The sequence below is a fragment of the Acinonyx jubatus genome, chromosome A2 (assembly GCF_027475565.1).
Source record: "Acinonyx jubatus isolate Ajub_Pintada_27869175 chromosome A2, VMU_Ajub_asm_v1.0, whole genome shotgun sequence".
Taxonomy (NCBI): domain Eukaryota; kingdom Metazoa; phylum Chordata; class Mammalia; order Carnivora; family Felidae; genus Acinonyx; species Acinonyx jubatus.
Genome location: NC_069383.1, coordinates 37,977,660 through 37,998,345, shown reverse-complemented (window position 1 = coordinate 37,998,345; position 20,686 = coordinate 37,977,660). Strand labels below are relative to the sequence as shown.

The window sequence follows — 20,686 nt, the reverse complement described above, 5'->3', positions numbered from 1 at the left end:
CTTTCTTAAAGACTTCCAAAATCAGCAAGGCATGTGGTGATTAAATGGGCTTGAGCTGCAATAACCACATATTTTGGACCAAAGAGTATCAAGTGAAATAGAGACATGAAGAAAAAAACTTTATATTTTAGGTTTTAGGAAGAGAATTCAGAAAGTTTTTTTTTCCTTTTAATCAAAAGAAGTTGCAGCCATTAAAAAAAGATGTGTGAGAAAGGAAGATACTGACTCAAGAGACACTTCAGTTGTTGTGCTTTATTTCTTCTTACACTTCTTCTTAAATTTTCTTATCCTAATGGTTCTGCCTAGCAAAGCTCAGAAGAAACTGCTTCTAAACCAATTACAAGATAAAGGCCTTACCTGTATGCAAGTGCCCCAGCAAAGTGACTCTCAATATAAGTGTCCATTACAGGTTTAAAATGATGAAATTTGCTATCTTGCAGCAAATTTATTATGTGAACCTAAAAAAGAAAATTGAGCTTTGTAAAACTGAATGCAAATCAAGACATATATACATTTTTTGGTTCTTTTTAAGTGACTCGTGCACTATTGAATGAGTATTTCAAAAACAGCCTTATGAAAGACAAGAATGAGATACAAAATTGTTAAGCTATGATTAAAGTGAATTTAAACTCACCAAAGAATCAAACACTTTAGACCCGTATTTTTGGGAATTTTCATCTAAAATTCCAAATAAGGTATCCAGTGTATCTTGCAGAAACTGTTAGATAAAGAAGTAAATTGATAAATAAAAAATCATCTGTCCTTCCCCTCCAAACAGTCCCTATTTCATGAATTTCCAAGAGAGGGACAACACAATAACATATACCTTTACTATCTCTGAGCCATCGATTTCTTTCAATTTAGAGAGACAGCCTGTGATCTTGTCAGGGTGAGTTCTCCATTTCAAGAGATCAAGCATATCACCTTTCCAAACAGAAAATGAAGGTTAGCTGCTTTGGTAGAGAACAGTCCCTCAAATGAACATTTTCCACTGGCAGAGCTAGATTCTTAAACACGTTGCCTACCCCTCTTGGTCACCCAAGCTTCAGGTTCCCCCCTGGACCCTGACTAGCTAAGATGGCATTCACTACAGCATATTCTAATTATTTATCCCTTCTCAATGGCTCTTGACTTACAAACTCCTACTCTACCTTCAGTTCCCAGATCAGCTGTTGCTTCATCTAAGAATAAGAAGTCTTTCCTGAAACTTCTAGACTGAGCTAACTGTCCCTCACCTCAGAGTGGCACTGACCTCACTATTACAATTGTTTATTTGTCTTTACCCCTACTAGATTGTAAACTCTAAGAAAAAAAATGTTGAGTTTGGTCCTGTGGTATCCCAGCACCCAGTATAGAGCAGGTACACAGCAGGCAGTAGATAAATATTTGTTGAATCATTTCCTGCCTCTTCCCATTAAAATGGGAATTTCTTGAGGGTCAGGAATCTGCTTTCCTCATATTTGTGCCCCCCACAGCACTCTCCCTAGCAACCAATTCTACCTGGCAATAAAGGTCTTCTTTGACAAATGTGACCCAGATCTGGCAGGACTAGAAGGTCCCTTGCACAATGATGAAAGGTCTAGTCAACTGTCGGATCATCTAATGAGCCCATGGACCTGAGAGGGCCCGTTCCTGGATTCCATGGTCATCTTCTATCTGGAAGGACCCAGCTCTTCAATTTCTGCCCATTCCTAAACTGACAACATATTGGCCCGAGTCTAGCAGGGTCCTCTGAGAACCTCTTTACCTGGTGAGGGTAAAAATTCTTCCCCCAGCGGCAGAAGTTACAAAGGTTCCTGAACATGGTATCCAGCTTCACAGTCCCCAGAGGGAGCAAGGAGACAGTCGTGTCTGGAGTCCAATGAGAGCAGTAAGAACTAACAAGGCTTGTGTATGCAGGAAGCTCAAAAAGCAGAGGAACCTGGCAGGGCTGGCTTCCCAGGGCTCAGTGGGGCTGCAAGACTAGGACAGCCAAGGAAGCAGCTAAGAGGGATTTTCCAGGCTTAACAGTGAGAAATCCACTTGAAAGCATTCGTTTCAAGAGAAACCCAAATGGGACTTGCTGAGAGACAAAAAAGACCAACATGGAAACAAAAACCAAAAGGATACACACACACACACACACACACACACACACACACACACAGGAAATCAAGGAAGAAGCAGTTGTGATGAAAAAGAAAATGTGATGTAGTAAAAAAAGATGAGAAAAAGTGTATGAATCTTAAGAGGAAAGAGACACAACTTTCACCAAAGCCAGATTCAAGAGAAAAAGTTCACAAAGGACTTAATAGTGAGAAATTTAGTACTAAATGGAAATGTTTATCTACAACAAACAGGGGGTGGTTTAGAATTAAAAATGAGGGAATTTTAAAAATAATGACTTTGAAAAAGATATTTATGATATTTTCATAATGGAAAAGCCTGAAAATGTTCAATATTCATGTCCAACTCAGACATCCTGGAGGTATGGCTGGTGCCTTTTAAAAAACGATTGGTTATATATAGAATAGTAGATAGTCCAATAGAGTGAGACCTGCCAGAGCGGACGTAGCAGGTGCATTCTTCTCCCATCTACTGGTTGCCTCCCTCCCACTTACTTCCTACTTCCTGCATCTAACTTCAGGATGCCTCCCTTCCCGGGCACCTTCTCTTACAGTTCCCCAGTGCATTTTCCCTGCACCTCACTCCTCACTTCCAACTCAACCTCCATTCCACCTCTTACTCTGTCCAGCTCCCTGCTCTCTTGCCTGCCCCTCGGAGCTAGGCTGTTGCAGGGGTGCCCAGGGCATGGTCCAGTGTTGAGGAATGGAGTGTGTGCAGAGGAAGAAGGTGGCTCTGCAGGCCAGAAAGAGGTATCCCCAGAGGCAGCTGTGAGATATCAGGAACAGCACTGCCATCAGCAGAGGTGGAGAACAGATGACAGTTCCAGACAATCAGATCGGGATGGGGCTATTCACCTGTCCTACAAGAAATCTGATGACTGTCTAGTCTGCTCATAATGGAAGAAAAGGGGGAATAAAGCAGTAGGTTCATCTGGATGTAATTAATCGTGTGTACAAACTGCTCAGAATTAAGTCAAAATTGTTATCTCTTAGGGTCTCTATTTTAGCTATCTGAAGAATCGTTAGTTGCAAATCAGGAACTATGACCTACTACTGAAAATGTGTATTTTAACCATTCTATTCAAAAAGCACTTAAGAGTATGCTGTATGCCTAGTCTACCAAGAGCTAGAAAACAGGTGGATGACATTATCCCTATTTTTTTTTTTTTTTTAAATCACACTCTCAGGAAGAGAGTGAATGAACTACCCACTATTTGAGGGAGAAGGAGATTTGGGGAAGTCAGCAACCGTACAGCTGTTAGGCTAAATTTAAGCACTGTTTTTTATTTTTAGCCTTTTTTTTTAAAGTCGTGTTTAACAGCCCAAGGAAGATAACAAAGAAGTACAATAATTTCTTCCCTGACCCCTACTCTCAAGAATCTTAAAATGTCTGCTTGATCTGGCAGTCACAGACTTGCGACAGGGCGCTCCCAGCCTTGGTAGGCTGCCCGCGAACAACACTGGACTACAAAGCATGTGCAGAAAGGCACACCTCAGGGATCCTGGAATGCAAAGCTGCTATAGGAGACTGTTGCTAGAGACCGTATCACTTGCTAAATACCCAATTGTACTGGAAATGGATTTGTATGTTTTCCAATTTAAGTAAAATGAATACAAAGCAATTTAATTCCAATTTGGAACTGGATGACTTCCACACAGAAATATGTGCCTAGCATGTAAATTTCAGAAAGATCAACTAATTTCCTTCCTCCTTCCCATCTATTTGAAATACAGTATTTATTTCCCGGTTCATTCTGAGCTCTGTTACATTCACAAGGGTAATCAAAGTCAAACCAACAATTAAGTACTTATTAGTGTCCAAAAATGAGCCAAGCATTATCTTCCATATAATGAAATGTTTAATATAATGATTTGGTGAATGGCTTTATTTATCCATATCTACCTGAAAATGTTGTCTGCTTTTACAAAGTAACAACTTCTAATTTTTAGGATTTGGTTCTGTCTTATGTCCACAATTCTGTCTAACGTCCTAAACTGGAGAACAACAACAAATTAAGTCTGCAGGGCCAAATATTTTGACAGCAGATAAGCTATTGTTAGGATTATCTATGTGGTTGGCCGAATAATGGCCCCAGAGATGTCAATGTTATAATAGCTGGTACCTATGAATACGTTCATCTTATACAACAAGAGAGATTTCACAGATGTGATTAAGTTAAAGGTCGTAAAATAGGGGGTTATCCTGGAATATCTAGTGGGCCCAATGTAATCACAAGGATCCTTAACAGAGGGAAGATGGTCAGAGTCAGAAAGATATAAAGATGCTATGCTGCTTGTTGTGAAGATGGAGGAGAGGCCACGCGTCAAGGAATACAAGTGGCCCCTAGAAGCTAAAAAAGGTGAGCAAAAGGATTCTCCCCTAGAGCTTCCAGAAGTGTGGTTCTGCTGACACCATGATTTTAGTCCAATGAAAAGGATTTCACTTTTGTGACCTTCAGAATTGCTCAATGATACATTTTTGTTGTTGTAAGCCAACAAATTTACAGTAATTGTTACAAGAACAAAAGGTAACTAATACAACCTGAAATTACTCCACCAGAGGCAATCAGTTAAATGTGAACCCGGGCTGTAAAACACACACACAGCTAATCCACATAGGATAAATAAAATTTCTATCTAAGTGAGTCAAAGCAGGTTGATTTTCTTATCTTCATAATCTCTAGACTGGCACCCTAAAAATCAACTGAGTTTTGGTGAAAGCTTTATGAACATTACAGAGTTATGTCTGTGAAGTTTTTATTTAATTAAAATAACCAATCCCTGAATATGGATAACGTCTTGACATTTCTTAACTCTCTTCAACCAAACTTACTGAAAATACGCAGTTGTTTTTTTAAAAACATTTCTCCAAAAATATTTTTGGAAGAGGAGGAACAAAAACTAATACAAATGTGAAAGAATCATTTGCCAAAGTCCTAAATAAATACAGCAGCACTGCAAGAGAAGTTGAGAAGTCTCTTAAAAGAAGCCAACATCATAGTGCTACGTTTTGCTGCTTTTCTGAGGCTGTGCTCTACGAGAAGAAATACACTTGCTACTACACATGCTGTTCCATGACACAGAAGAAAGAACTAGGAGAACTTACAAATGTTTAGGCACAGGGACATTTTATGAGATTCAATACCTGATTATGAAGTAATTCTCCTCATCATAATGAATCTGACTTATTAATACGGCATTCAGGATGCCAGCCAGAAGCCTTACACAGCAAACATGCAGAACTCAGAAATGTTTCATTTCCTTCCTTCATTGCCGATGATGTTTTCACGACAATTTTCCAAGGAGAAGAGCTTGTTTTATTAATCATAACTTGCTAAACAATCACTGACATAAAAAGTATTTTAGAAGAGAAAAGCAATATCCATCTAATTAAACAAAAAACAGCCTTTATTCCAAAGCCTGCAATTAGCCTTGTTTATGGAACTATAAAACAAGCGAGATTAAGGTAGTGGTAGTCTTTGCCTCTGCTTCTTTCTTTTTTAAAAGCAGCTGGGTTTTGAAGGGTTGTACACTTGGGTTTCGAGGCTGGGATAATTTTGAGGTTCTTAAATTACATGCATTTAACAGACCATTGGGTCACAAATGTTTCCATTTTACTGGAAATCACCAACAGAAGGACTGACAATTTTTCTAGTGCCAAGTTCTTAAATATAACATTGGTGTTTATTAAATATGCCTACCACAATTCACATGAGTACTGAAGTACAAGGGCTTTCAAATAAAACAGTGTTATACGTTACCATTCTGTGTGAGTTTTGTGGAACAGAGAAAAGATGTTATCCAAAAAGACTCCTTTGTGGCCTTCATGGCTTGATGATTATTTCCAAGGAGGATGCCCTTGGAAAAGGGAAGTTTGAGGTAGCGGGTAGTATCCTGAAGATTTGTGTTTTCTTCACACTGTTAAAAATATTAAGAACAAAATAAAAAAAGGAAGGGTAAGAGACCTCATGAAAATTATTAAGCATCATTTTCATTTCTACTGTTGATAAACTGGGAAACGTTCCAAACAGCATCACAAATAGAATTTGGCTCTTAAGTAAAATACAACAAAAACGTAGAGAAGGAATTAAGCACGGATTGTGGGCTTCGACTGATTTGGGTTCAAATCCCAGTTCCGTTACTTCTCACAGGAGTAACTCTAACACATTATGTTACCATGCAAGATTGCCATTTCTATCTCTAAAACCTTGGTGTATTGTCCTAGGAATTAGGTTCCATAAAGCCTTTCACACAGTGCCTGATACAGAGGAAGTGCTCAAGAAATCATATTTGCAGTGACCACAGGATTTTAAAAAATGCTTCAATCATTCCAACATCTCATGTGAGGTTATTATACAGCTTCTTACTTTGAAAACTGGCAATTTAAAAGAAACTTTTTCTGGGTAATCTAATAGTCCCACCATGTGACAGAAATCTCTACAGAAAATGTGAGCTAACAAGTGTAAATAGAATTATCGATTTAGAAAATATAGTTTCATATCCCTAATGTATTTTTTTTTTATTTTTAGAATGAGAGAGAGAAAGAGAGAGAGAGAGAACTTGAGCAGGGGAGATGGCAGAGGGAGAAAGAGAGAGAATCTTAAGCAAGCTCCAGACTCAGCACAGAGCCCAACATGGGGCTTGATCCCATGACTCTAGGATCATGACCTGAGCCAAAATCAAGAGTCAGGAGTTCAACCAACTGACCCACCCAGGTGCCCCCTAATGCAATTCTTTCTTTAGTCAAGGGCTGTCACTTAATGTTTAAATCATCAGGAAAATTGTTGGATAAAGAATTGGTCACGTGGGGTGCTGACTCTTGATTACATGAGTTCGAGGGGGTTATGAGTGATGAGTTTGAGCCCCACGTTGGGTGTAAAGCTTCCTTGTAAAAAAAAAAAAAAAAAGGAATTGGATATTAATATGATGGCCATATAGCAACACAAAGACTACTTCCCAGTGGCAAGAGGACAAATACAACCACACACACGTGGGGGGATGAGGTTGTCATTATACCACTGCAGGACAGTACAAAGGAACGTATCATAATCTACAGTGTATTTTTACTACAGATGTTGAACCTGAATTTACCACAACTACAGATTCCACTTCATAGTAAATATAAGGAACAGAATAACATGTTGAACAATACTATAGGGCAGCAACTAGAAGGCAGCAACTTCTGCAGGATGTCTGGCTTTGTCTCTTCAAGTCTGATGTCATAAAAATAGGGATTGCTCTAGACTAACACATAAGCCAAGTGCAACATATGGTCCCAGAATTGGACCAATGTGCTGAAAAGGATTTTTTTTTTCAGTTTAGACATTGACTTAAGCTCCAGATCAGATAAAAAAAAAATCAGTGATTGGAAAACCATTAACTGAAAAAGTAGATTACAAAATATAAATATTATGAAGCAACTAAGATGTCCTTCAGTAGGTGAATGGACAAACTGTGGTACACCCAGACAATGGGATATGATTCAGTGCTAAATAGAAATGAGCTATCAATCCATGGAAAGACATGGAGGAACCTTAAAAGCACATTACCAAGTGAAAGAAGTCAATCTGAGAAGGTTACATGCTGTATGATTCCAAATATATGACATTCTGGAAAAGGCACAACTATGCAGACAATCAAAAGATCAGTGGTTTCCAGAGGCTGCTGGAGCAGGGATGAGTAGGCAGAGCACAGAGGAGTTTTAGGGTAGTATAATATTATTACATTTTTAATTTAATTATTTTTATTTTCATTTTTTATTTGAGAGACAGAATCATAAGCAGACTCCATGTTCAGCATGGAGTCCAATGTGAGGCTTGATCCCACAACCCTGGGATCATGACCTAAGCCAAAATCAATAGTAGGACACACAACTGACTGAGCCACCCAGGCACACCTGGGCAGTATCATATTATAATGGCCATATGGCATTATTTCTTTATCCAAACCTACAGAATGTACTCTATCAAGGATGAATCTTTAGGTAAACTATGGAGTTGGGGTGATTATGATATGTCAAAGTAGGTTCATCCTTGGTAAAAAATGTGCTGTTCTGGTGAGTGACTTTGATAATGGGAGAGGTTATTCATGTGTAAATAAGAAATTTACATCTTCCTTTCCATTTTATTATAAATGTAAAATTGCCCTATAGTGTCATTTAGGTATAAAAATTCATGCAGAAAAATATCTAGAAGGATATGCACTAGAGGACTAATAGTTAACTTCATCCAGGTAACGAGAGTATAATGTTTCTATTTTATTTTGAGTTATCTCTATACTTCTTTGTAACAATGAAAGTGATTTTTGATTACAAATATGAAAAAAATATTTGAACAGATATAGAACTGGCATAACTTAGGTTATTCTGAGTATAAACTTTAAAAGTCATATGAGTTTTATTCCTTAAAATTTCTTTAAACATCTTCAAGGCTGTGACTTCCTGGTCACAGGAAGGAGGTTAAGCACAAAATCCTTCGGTATTCTAGAATACTGTGTGTGGTTCATAAAATATTTCTAAATTTTAAAATAATAAATCTTTAAGAAAGACCTAACAAGTTCAGAGAAACAGAATCAGATTACAAGATGTTCTTACTAGCAAACCTGCCCAGTAACAGGAGTACCTATAAACACAATAAACAGCCTCTATAATACCCTTCCAATGTCATAACTCCAAATGCTTTCTTTTATTACTGTGAGATATTTCATAGAGACAGCAGAGCGCATGAAACACACATACACAGTTTAGAGAATCATAACAAAGTGAACACTTCAAGTGTCTTCGGAAAAAGTGCTTAGGCAAAATAATGTTCTGGAAGCCTAGAATGCCATCCCCTCCCGTCTTATTCTTGGTGTCAGGGCTTGGAACACAGCAAGTCATAGCATGAGTCACAGCGCATCCCACTGCCCCTATTTCCTGCCTGGGTCTGGTCTGTGGGGTCAGGAACATGCTCTGGTCTGCCATCCTTGGCCTGACTTGTGCTCCATCTGTCTAACCACCACTTCCTACTGTGACTAAAGTCTCGTACAAACTCAGCGGACATACTGTCCAGCTATTTCTAGGCCTCCCCCTCAGGAGCTAGAGCCGGCCCTAGTCTGCCAAGCTCCATCTGTTCACAGGAATTCTGCCCCTATAAAGCTCTTATCCCCCCACCCATCGAATGATTGCCTAGCTTGTGAACACTTCCGGCACCGTCTTAGAATTCCTGCTTGATGCGCTCATCTAGCTCCGCCAGTAGTCATGGACTGACCACTTCTGTGATTGATGATACAATGACTGTGTCATGTGCTTAGGGAGCACTGTGAATACAAGATTTGACTGCCTTCTCCTGGGCCAATCATTGTGGCTGGATCAGTGTCGCTAGCCCTGGTTCACTTCACTTCTCCCCAGCACTGGGGGGTCAAGACCTCAGCAGGTGTGTCTGAGGTGTGACACCTGACAGTTTTTATAGCTAAACTCCATCACGCTCAGTCAAGTGCAAATACAAGAATCAACATAAATACTAGGACACAGAAGTTATTTCAAGACCTTCTGCTAAAAATGCCAGGCGTGCGTGCGTGCGTGTGTGTGTGTGTGTGGTAGGGGAAGGGGAGATGGAGTAATTCAGTAAAGTAAAGCAGAGAATCACTCTTTGGTCTCTATGAACCTTTTGATGATAACATTTGCCAGGGGTTCGACACCGATTATTTTTGTCCAGTAGGAGTCAAAGGAGATAATGCTAGGTATGGGGTTAGAGTTGGAGGTTTTAATCTATTCCTGAAGAACTTAAGTGGCCTTGAGAAATTGCACAGAACAATTTCAGAGCAAATCTTTTGTTGTTCTCTGAGGTTCTCAGCATGCATCCTTTACACATCATACAAACACTGGAGATTTCAAAAGCCATCCCAGAAATTACCATTTACGAGGGTTTACTACATATCAGGCACCGCAAAGCACTTTAATGCATTTTCTTATTCTTGTAACAACCTCATGAGGCAGGACACTGTAACCTGAGAAGCTTTGTGATTTGCCCAAAGTCACATCATCAGAACCACAATTTCTGTTCATAACTACTATAGAACACTGCCTCCTTCAGATGGTGTTTTAACCAAGTCTTGAACTTTGCTATAATGAAGTACACATTGATTTATAGGTAACATACTGAATGGTGGGTAAGGCTAGGGAAGACCAAAACGCTCACTTTAAAAAAAAAAAAAAAAAAAGGTGTATTTGTGGGAGATACTCTGGGAGGCAGCTTCGAGTTGTCTGTGCCGCTGAAATGGTTTCATGTCATATAAACCTATGAGGCCAAGAGCGAGATGACTAGGCTCTGTTCTGAAACCACATGGAGCATGTAGGATCACTTGACCTGGATGCAGTGGGGAGCAAGGCCAGCCAGGAGCAGGTAAGGCATGACACAAGAGCTTGGGAATACAACATGTGAGTGAGAGATCATCTTTTCGTTTACTTGATGAAACAGAATCTACTGAAGAGAAACTGGATTGAGAAGCAGTGAATAGAAACGGGGTTCTAGAAGGTGGGCCTATAGGGTAGGGGCAGGTGTCAACCTTTAGAGCTGAAGCCATAAAGGTTGTCCAGCCTTTCATAAGGAAATGCACAGTTCATTAGCAAAAGCCAGGTAGTGATGAAGAATAAGCAGTAAATTCCTTGGGCCTTCTACAGCCAGTGGGGAGAAGTATCTGTGCTGGGAGGGCAATTCCAAGCCAGGGTATGGAATGGAGAAAACAAATAGGTATGAGCAATCCCCCTCCCCCACCTCCCCTAAGAGTCAATTAGCTCACAGAAATGAAACTGTATGGTGTGGCACTGCCCGTGTGTTAATTGGAAATACTGGTACAAGAGCCATGGTTGGGTGTTGGAATGCTCTTGAGTCTGAGGCTGACCACCAGAAAGCTGCAGCTTCCCACCAAGCTGTACCACATGTATTGAAAAGTGGTTTTGTCACCATGGTACAGTCCAGTTATACATCTACACTAGATGAGGGGTGAAATATGAATCGCTCGCATTCTGGAGACGCTCGCGCAACAACTGTTCTGGTTTGGGCACGAGGACAACTTTTTTCTATCAAATCCTATGCAGGCATGGAACAAGGCAATGAGGACATGAGACTAATAAGACCCTGTTGTCCCTGTTCCCTTGTGACAGACACAGCTAATGTATTACCTGTGTTATGGATATATGATGATAGACGAGGGGACAATTAACTGAGCCACTCTTTCTGGGAGAAACGAGGCAACATGACCATGGCCTCTTGAGGCTGCTGCTGGATTACAGGAACAAAACAATGTCACTGTCACAGTAAAGGACAATTCTCTGTGTTTGCTTCGATAGGCTGGGATCTGTGCGACTCATCTCAAAATGGCATGAAGTTAATTTATTACAAATTAGACAGGAAAAAGTAAGAACCAGCCCTCTGCTTGACTACACTTGAGATTAAAATCGGACCTGACAGGACAAATGTGCTCAGACTCTCCCAGAAGAACTAAAAGCAGGTTCTGGGAAGCGGTGGTGGTCTCAATCTGCTTTAAGATGACATAGCTTGGCTCACAGACTATTCCTCGGGCCAGGGCTGAAGCCAGTTGATAGAGCAATGAATGGTGCATTGTGCCAGAGACTATTTGTTTGACCCACCATTTTAGCTGTGTGAAAGAGAGCTGCACTGGTCAGTCCTGAGCAGTGTTCCAGAAACGGGGTATCTGCAATAATATAAGCTATGTGATGGAACGATGAACATATGTATAATTTATGCAGAAATAAACACATACTGAAATCCAGAGTGCATTAATCAACTTAAGGGTCTGTAATCTACAGAAAGTAAAGAATTAAATTTAAAAAATACAGTGAGTTAGACAATCCAATTGGCACTATATTTTACCCGTTAATCATAACCAGATTTAAATAGTTGTGGCAGCAAAATACCTTCTTTTAGGGACTCTTTCAGTATAATTAGCCATCCTGAAGGATATTATTAAAAATTGATTAAATTCCTATTTGCCAGTCCTTTAATTTGGTATTAAGAATGTACCAAAGAAATAAACAAAGTCCCTGTCCTTGAGGGAATTATGCATCTGGCCTCTGCACCATTAAGACCCATGACAAAGTTGTGACTAGGGCCGCTGGGTTCCAGCCCTGCTGGGGAGGGGAAATCAGGCCTCATGGAAGAGGGGCTGTTTGACTTCAGTCAAACAGAATCAGAGGCTCGCCAAGCAAATGAGGGAGTGACATTTTATGTAGAAGAAATGGTAGATACAAAGGCACTGGGAGAATAAAAGCACATACATGAAACTATGGAGCCATGGCAATTAAGTGCAATAGCACAAAGGTTAACTTAGTTTCAATAAATATGCTAAGGTTATGTAAGATGTTAAATAAGGAGAAGCTAGGTGAAGGGTATATGGGAATTTTCAGTACTATTTTTTGCAATTCTTCTGTGAGTCTAAAATATCTTATAAACAACCTTTTCTTTTTTTTATGGTACAAGTATATTGTGACAACTATATGCACTTTAGTAAGGCTGGAGCATGGGAATTTTCAATGCAAAAAGGCCTCAGGAGGCACCTGAGTGGCTCAGTCAATTCAGCGTTTCACTCTTAGTTTTGGCTCAGGACACGATCTCACAGTTTCATGAGTTCAAGCCCCACGTCGGGCTGTGCACTGGCAGCATGGGGCCTACTTGGGATTCTCTCTCTCTCCCTCTCTCCCCACCCCCCGCCACACTGTCTCTGTCTCTCTCAAAATAAATAAATAAACTTAAAAACAAAAAGCCTCAGAACTGCCTTAAACCTCTCAATTAGGAAAATCCCAAGGTGATTCCAATACTCACCTCTGGTTTCAATTCCCTAGATTAAGTACAGCCAAAGAGGTAGAGCTGAGAAGTTCTGCAACCATCTATTTATACATGGAGGATGCATGTGAAAAGCCAAGGAAAACTGTGGGTTTCTGTCCATAGCCGGCATGAGTGGGGGCAGGAGGAAAGCTCAGTTTGGGACCTGCTGAGTTTGAGGTGTCCCTGGCGAAGCCAGATGTAGATGGTTAGTATACTGGTAAAAGCTGTGGGCTGGAAATCCAGTGTGGCTCCTATCAGCAGAGACGTGGTGAGCTAACCCATGGAATAGCCTGAGACAGTTTTAGATTATAGAAGTCACACACGTTGGCCAAGGATGAAAGGTGTGATAACACTCACATGTAAAGGGTGGATAAAGAGAGAGAGGTCCTCAAAGGAGAAGAAGGATGGAGCTCAGGAGAACATTGTAAAGCAGACCAAGGAATGTGGGTTTTTAGGAAGGGGAATCAATAGTGTTACATGTTACAAGGAAGGCAAGTAAGGAAAGATTCTGAAAGCGGCCAGTGGCTTTAGCCACTGTGGGAAGAATGAAGATATGCTGGTATAATCTGTTAGAATGAAGGGGCTTTCTGGACGTCACATTAATAACCTTCAGTGTTAAGACCAAGTCCACCTATTAAGTTACCTTAGCCTTCTTTTTCTGTTCAGCATGGCATGCTTTTATGCTAAACTTATCAGCTTACTTTTAATTTTTTGAATTTTACAGGTGTTGCATTTTAAATTTCTCTCACAGTGAGTGATAAAACAAGAGTTATGTGACCCAGGATGGGCACTAGTGACTTCGAGGGAGAAACTTCATTTGAGCTGTGGGGACAGAAGCAGCGTGAGGAACAAATGGAATGCAGGAAGGTGGAGACAGTGAAGGAAGACTGGCCTTTCATGCACACAGACCATGGTGGGAAGGGAAGGAGGACTGTGTGGCTATTTAAAAAGTCTTGTTTTTGTGTTTAAGAAATAGGCTTGAGCAGGTTTATTAATCTGAGAGAATACTGCCAGAAGAAAGGAAGCAGACACAGTTGCAGGAGGAAGAGGGGACATTGGGAGGAGCAGAGTCTCCAGGGAGTCAGGAGGGAGGAAGATCCTGAAGGAAGCAGGTGGAAGAATGACCCTTGGAGAGAAGGAGCCTTGTCCCGTCATCTGAGACAGGATGCAGGAGGGAAGGGAAGGAGGCAGATAAGCCTGCAGGTGGTAAAGGAGACAGCACAGGAAGTGAGGCAAGATCCTGTCCGACAGCTTCTGTCTTCTCTGCTAAGTAGAGGGAAGTGGTGTGACAGGCAGAATGGTGCAGTCTTGCCAACAGCTCTCATGGGGGCTGATCTGGAAGAATTCACGGTGAATTGGGAACAGCCACCCTTTCTAAGCTGTGTTCCCACTGTCAGAGCTTCTCATGTCTCTCTCCGCCTTGACTACGACGGATTCATCAACAAAGAAGTTTTAAATTTTATACAGTCAAACTGACAACTTTTTTTCTGTACTTGATTTCTAACCTGTGAGCCATTATTAGGAAAGCCCTCCTTACCTGAATATTATAAAATGTTCAGTCATATTTTTAAGGCTTTTGTAATTTTTTTTTTTTTTTTTTTTTTTTTTTTTACCTTTAATCTGAAACTTGTTTTGTTAGAAGCAAGGTAGCTCTTTTGCTCCAACACCCATCGTGGTCATCTCATCACTACTTATTAAATGGGCTATTTTTTTTATTCAATGATTTGAAATCTCCTCCTCCTCCTATCTTTTCTACTTGTTCTAAAATAGTAAATTCAAGACTGCAATTAATCAGCATGCTGTGTGCCCTCCTGCCATGGGAGAAGGATAAGCATTATGCTCATAATATGGTTTTACAATCATAAACTCCAAGTGGCCTCAGGCTGAAAGTGAACTTGCTGGCTCAGTACTATGAAAAAGAAAACCATGGCATCAACTAGACTAAAAACAAAAGTTGTTAGAGTTGGCAAGTATCCCACACCTCTTCAAATAAGCAACATTGAATAACCCTAATCATAAGACAACATAGCTACTTATGGTTCTTCTATGGAACTAATGCTTCCTGATGGGTCTACTCAAAGTAGGTCTGCCCAAAATTAGACAACTTACAGACATCATCCCGGGCCTCCTTTGTGGTCGAGGAAGATCACTGGGAACACCTGTCTTTTAAATTGCTCAAGCTCAAATAAATGAATTTTCCTATGCCTTATGGATCGGAATTCTAAACACGCCCATAAAAATTTGTATAAGGGCTTGAGCAGATTCAAAGCTCTACTTCTGAGAAAAGTTTTGCCCTTGCCAGCAGGTCCATGACAGGCAACTGGTATCAGAAAAAAAGTGGTTCTCTGTCTGGAAGTCGGTACCAGTTGAGCTCCTCAATGCTTCTGTGGAGAAGCAAGCTCCACTCCCTGTCCACCTGGCATTTTAGGTGTAATGATGTCTCTAAAAATCAACTCTGAATCTTGGTATTATTCATACTCATTTAGAGGAGTCAACCTGGACTTGACTGGACACTTAGCACCTGCCCCAAAACACTGACCTGTAGGTGTGAAAGCCCATACTTGATATGCCATATGAATGTGATCCATTCTTCTATATATTATTAGGAAGCTGGAAGCTCAGTTTTAACGACCTTAGCCCTGCCTTTTCTGGGTCAAGATTTAATGTTACACAGAGGCAATATCACAAACACTCATACAAAGTACCATTATGCTTTTTGGAAAACTGTAGCTAAAGACATTGCCTGTCATATATCTTACATAAAGCACCTCTCACCTAATGGTGAGATAAACAGATCATTTTAGTTCTAGTACATTGAACTCTATTTGTTTTACTGACTTCTAAATGGAAGGAAAATTTCCAAACTCTTTCTATGAAGCCAGCATCACCGTGATTCCAAAACCAAACCAACACGCCACTAAAAAGGAGAACTATAGACAAATTTCCCTGGTGAACACGAATGCAAAAATTCTCAACAAGATATTAGCCAACCAGATCCAACAATACATTAAAAAAATTATTCACCATGACCAAGTGGGATTTATACCTGGGATGCAGGGCTGGTTCAATATCCCCAAAACAATCAATGTGATTTATCACATCAATTAAAGAAAGGACAAGAATCATATGATCCTCTCAACAGATGCAGAGAAAGCATTTGACAAAATACAGCATCATTTCTTGATAAAAACCCTCAAGAAAGTAGGGACAGAAGGATTGTACCTCGAGATCATAAAAGCCATATATAAAAGACCCAACACTAACATCATCCTCAATGGGGACAAACTGAAAGCTTCAGGAACATGACAGGGATGTCCACTCTCACCACTGTTATTCAATACAGTATTGGAAGGCTTAGCCTCAGCAATCAGAAAACACAGAGAAATAAAAGGCATCCAAATCGGCCAGAAGGAGGTCAAACTTTCACTCTTCACAGGTGACATCATACTGTATATGGAAAATCCAAAAGATTCCACCAAAAAACTGCTAGAACTGATCCGTGAATTCAACAAAGTTGCAGGATATAAAATCAATGCACACAAATCAGTTGCATTCCTATACACCAATAATGAAGACAATAGAAAGAGAAATGAAGGAATCGATCCCATTTACAGTTGCACCACAAAAAACATAAAATACCTAGGAAGAAATCTAACCAAAGAGGTGAAAAATCTATACACTGTAAACTATAGAAATCTTATGAAAGAAATCGAAGAAGACACAAAAAAATGGAAAAATATTCCCTGCTCCTGGATAGGAAGAAGAAATATTGTTAAAATGTCGATACTACCCAAAGCAATCTACATATTCAATGCAATCCCTATCAAAATAACACCAGCATTCTTCACAGAGCTAGAACAAATAATCCTAAAATTTGTATGGAACCAGAAAAGACCCCAAATAGCCAAAACAATCTTGAAAAAGAAAACCAAAGCAGGAGCCATCACAATCCCGGACTTCAAGCTATACTACAAAGCTGTAATCATCAAGACAGCATGGTACTGGCACAAGAACAGACACTCAGATCAATGGAACAGAATAGAGAACCCAGAAATGGTCCCACAAACGTATGACCAACTCATCTTTGACAAAGCAGGAAAAAATATCCAATGGAATAAAGACAGTCTCTTCAGCAAGTGGTGCTGGGAAAACTGGACAGTGACATACAGAAGAATGAACATGGACCACTTTCTTACACCATACACAAAAATAAACTCAAAATGGATGAAAGACCTAAATGTAAGACAGGACACCATCAAAATCCTCGAGGAGAAAGCAAGCAAAAACCTCTTTGATCTTGGCCGCAGCAACTTCTTACTCAACATATCTCTGCAGGCAAGGGAAACAAAAGCAAAAATGAACTACTGGGACCTCATCAAAATAAAAAGCTTCTGCACAGAGAAGGAAACAATCAGCAAAACTAAAAGGCAACCGACAGAATGGGAGAAGATATTTGCAAACAACACGTCAGATAAAGGGTTCATATCTATCAACACCCAAAAAACAAAAAATCCAGTGAAGAAATGGGCAAAAGACATAAATAGACACTTCTCTAAAGAAGACATCCAGATGGCCAACTGACACATAAAAAAATGCTCCACATCACTCATCATCAGGGAAATAAAAATCAAAACCACAATGAGATACCACCTCACACCTGTCAGAATGGCTAACACTAGCAACTCAGGCAACAACAGATGTTGGCAAGGATGCGGAGAAAGAGGATCTCTTTTGCACTGCTGGTGGGAATGCAAACTTGTGAAGCCACTCCGGAAAACAGTCTGAAGGTCCCTCAAAAAGTTAAAAATAGAACAACCCTATGACCCAGCAATTGCACTACTAGGTATTTATCTAAGGGATATAGGTATGCTGTTTCGAAGGGACACATGCACCCCAATGTTTATAACAGCACTATCAACAATAGCCAAAGTATGGAAAGAGCCCAAATGTGCATTGATGGATGAATGGATACAGAAGATGTATATATATGTATATATATATATACACACACACATATATATACATGTGTGTGTGTATATATATATATACATACATACATACACATACACACACACACACACACACACACACACACACACACACACACTGGAGTATTACTTGGCAATCAAAAAGAATGAAATCTTGCCATTTGCAACTACGTGGATGGAACTGGAGGGTATTATGCTAAGTGAAATTAGAGAAAGACAAAAATCATATGACTTCCCTCATATGAGGACTTTAAGAGACAAAACAGATGAACATAAGGGAAGGGAAATAAAAATAATATAAAAACAGGGAGGGGGACAAAACAGAAGAGACTCATAAATATGGAGAACAAACTGAGGGTTACTGGAGGGGTTGTGGGAGAGGGGATGGGCTAAATCGGTCAGAGGCACTAAGGAATCTACTCCTGAAATCTTCGTAGCACTATATACTAATTTGGATGTAAATTTAAAAGAATAAATTAAAAGATATTCAATTAAAAAAATAAAAATAAAAAATAAAATATAATAAAATATTTTGTCTTTGGGGGCACCTGGGTGGCTCAGTCAGTTAAGTGTACGACTTTGGCTCAGGTCAGGATTTCACCGTTTCTGAGTCGAGCCCTGCATCAGGCTCTGTGCTGACAGCTTAGAGCCTGGAGCCTGTTGCAGATTCTGTGTCTCCCTCTCTCTGCCCTTTGCCCACTCACACTCTGTCTCTGTCTCTCTCTCTCTCTCTCTCAAAAGGAAATAAACATTAAAAAAATTTAAAATATTTTGTCTCAGTATTTTATTTTACTTTTTCAATATTTAAGTTTATTTATTTATTTTGAGAGAGAGAGAGAGCAAGCAGGGGAAGGACAGAGAGAGGGAGAGAGAGAGAATCCCAAGCAGGCTCCTACACTGCCAGCACGGAGACCTAGGGGGGCTCAAACTCACAAACCCTGAGATCATGACCTGAGCTGAAATCAAGAGCCAGACTCTTAACCGACTGAGCCACCCAGTGCCCCATCTTTGTATTTAACACTGTAAGCTTCTTTAAGTCACTTTTCGAAGTAGAGGGAATAGAAGGGACAGAAACACAAGGGACTTAAACTATTTTGTTAGCCGCTATATTTCCAGTACCTAGAATAGCGACTGACTTGTAGTTTGTGGTCAGTAAATTCATTGAACAAATAACTAGAAAATGAATGATTAACGAAATATGCACATACACATGCATGCACATACCAGGGGAGACTGCCAGGTTGTTGTGCATCATCCCTCATTTTATTAGCAATAATCCCAACGTGAAGAAAGTTTTTGTTTGTACTCCTTCATTCATTCAATAAATCTTTGTTGCACATCTACCATGTGCCAGAACCCCTGTGACCCAAGTTGTCATTCTTGAGGGACTCATAAATCTATTGGAGTAAACTGAGGGAGCATCAGACAATTATGGGACAATATTATGAGTACAATGGTAAGAGATGTGTGCAGAAACCCTGAGAACTCAGAGGAGGGAAGTTGACCAGCTAGAAACACAGGGAGTAGGGGCAGAGAGTGAGGACCATTCTTCCGATAAAGGTTGTGGTCAAGGTGAGCATCCAAGGATGAGCAGGAGTTAACCACAGGGAGAGGGAGAGGAAGAGAAGACTCCAGGAGTGCCATTGGCAGAGGCAAAGCAGAGAGAACCAACAGCTAGTGGGGGAAGGAACTAGAAGGAGCTGGATGTGGCCATGGCATCAAATCCAGGAATGTTGAGAGGTGAAGCATTAGGGGGTTGGGAAGCCTTGCACAATTCTGAGAAGCCTATGATTTATTTTCTATGAAGTCAGGAGTTTTTCAGGGGGGTTAAATTGGGAAGTGGCCTGGTCAGACGTGCACCTTAGATAGGTCACCCTGATGGGATGAAACCTGGAGACTAGACGCAGGTGGGCAGAACCAGTTAGCCCAGGTATTAACTGATTAGTCTGGAAAGTCATGTGATCACAGAGACAGAGAAAGGCGAAGGAGAAATGTTTTGGAGAAAACTGTATCTTTTAATTCTTTGTTTTATAGTTACTAGTATTTCTATTCTATACTTCTTCATTACTAGTATTTTTGGATAACTTCTAATGAGCTCTTGTTTTGTGAATTTTCTTTTTATTGCCTACTGCTGTATACTTTGTTCCCAAAGCTTTTATGACAATTCTTGACGCACAGAATAGAAAGTAACAACCGCTAAAGTTGTTATGACAAAGAACTGCCGATTCTCTACTTGCTTGGTGAGAGCAGAGGATAAGAAACACATAATGATGACCCTGCTAAATTCACTCCTGAGGGTATATAGATCTAGATCCGAAAGCATGTATGCAACGGAAAATTTTAAAAACTTATTTGTAAGGTTATTTAATCCTCTCAGGGCAACAGAAAGGACTTTAATGTCAACACATAGACTTACCCACATATGTACACCTAAATTAAAAAAGATATAAATCATCTTGAAAAGAGGTTTTAGGATCACACAGAATACAGAGACAATGCCTTACAAAAGATACGCTCCTTGCTAGCAATCTTCCAAAAGAGTATTCTTTTCAGTCATTTTTTTCTCTTTTCCAGAGTGGTTTATAAGATAATGAATTAATAATTCAGGCCCATCGTCAACATCTGACTGACATTACCTTATGCACAATGAGCTCATGAGTGCCATCTGGAAGAGTCCTACCATCTTCCTGCATCAGGGGGACGAAGGAGAAACCAAACAATTTCTTCTCTCCTTTCTCCTTTGCTGTGAGAAAAAAAAAAAAAAAAGAAT

The 20,686-nt window shown here is 40.0% G+C and overlaps 1 protein-coding gene across 5 annotated transcripts in view; it reads right to left on the bottom strand.

Moving 5' to 3' along the window:
- The window catches only part of DOCK4 (dedicator of cytokinesis 4), a 429,626-nt gene that overhangs the window by 134,434 nt on the left and 274,506 nt on the right, over positions 1 to 20,686 (bottom strand). For all 5 annotated transcript variants that reach the window (XM_027075294.2, XM_027075298.2, XM_027075297.2 and 2 more), the window contains 5 exons: positions 20,553 to 20,659; positions 5,867 to 6,023; positions 827 to 924; positions 635 to 718; positions 358 to 458 (listed from right to left, as the gene is read on the bottom strand). In XM_027075294.2, coding sequence (XP_026931095.1) covers positions 358 to 458; positions 635 to 718; positions 827 to 924; positions 5,867 to 6,023; positions 20,553 to 20,659 — 547 coding nt within the window. The remainder of the gene's footprint in view (positions 1 to 357; positions 459 to 634; positions 719 to 826; positions 925 to 5,866; positions 6,024 to 20,552; positions 20,660 to 20,686) is intronic.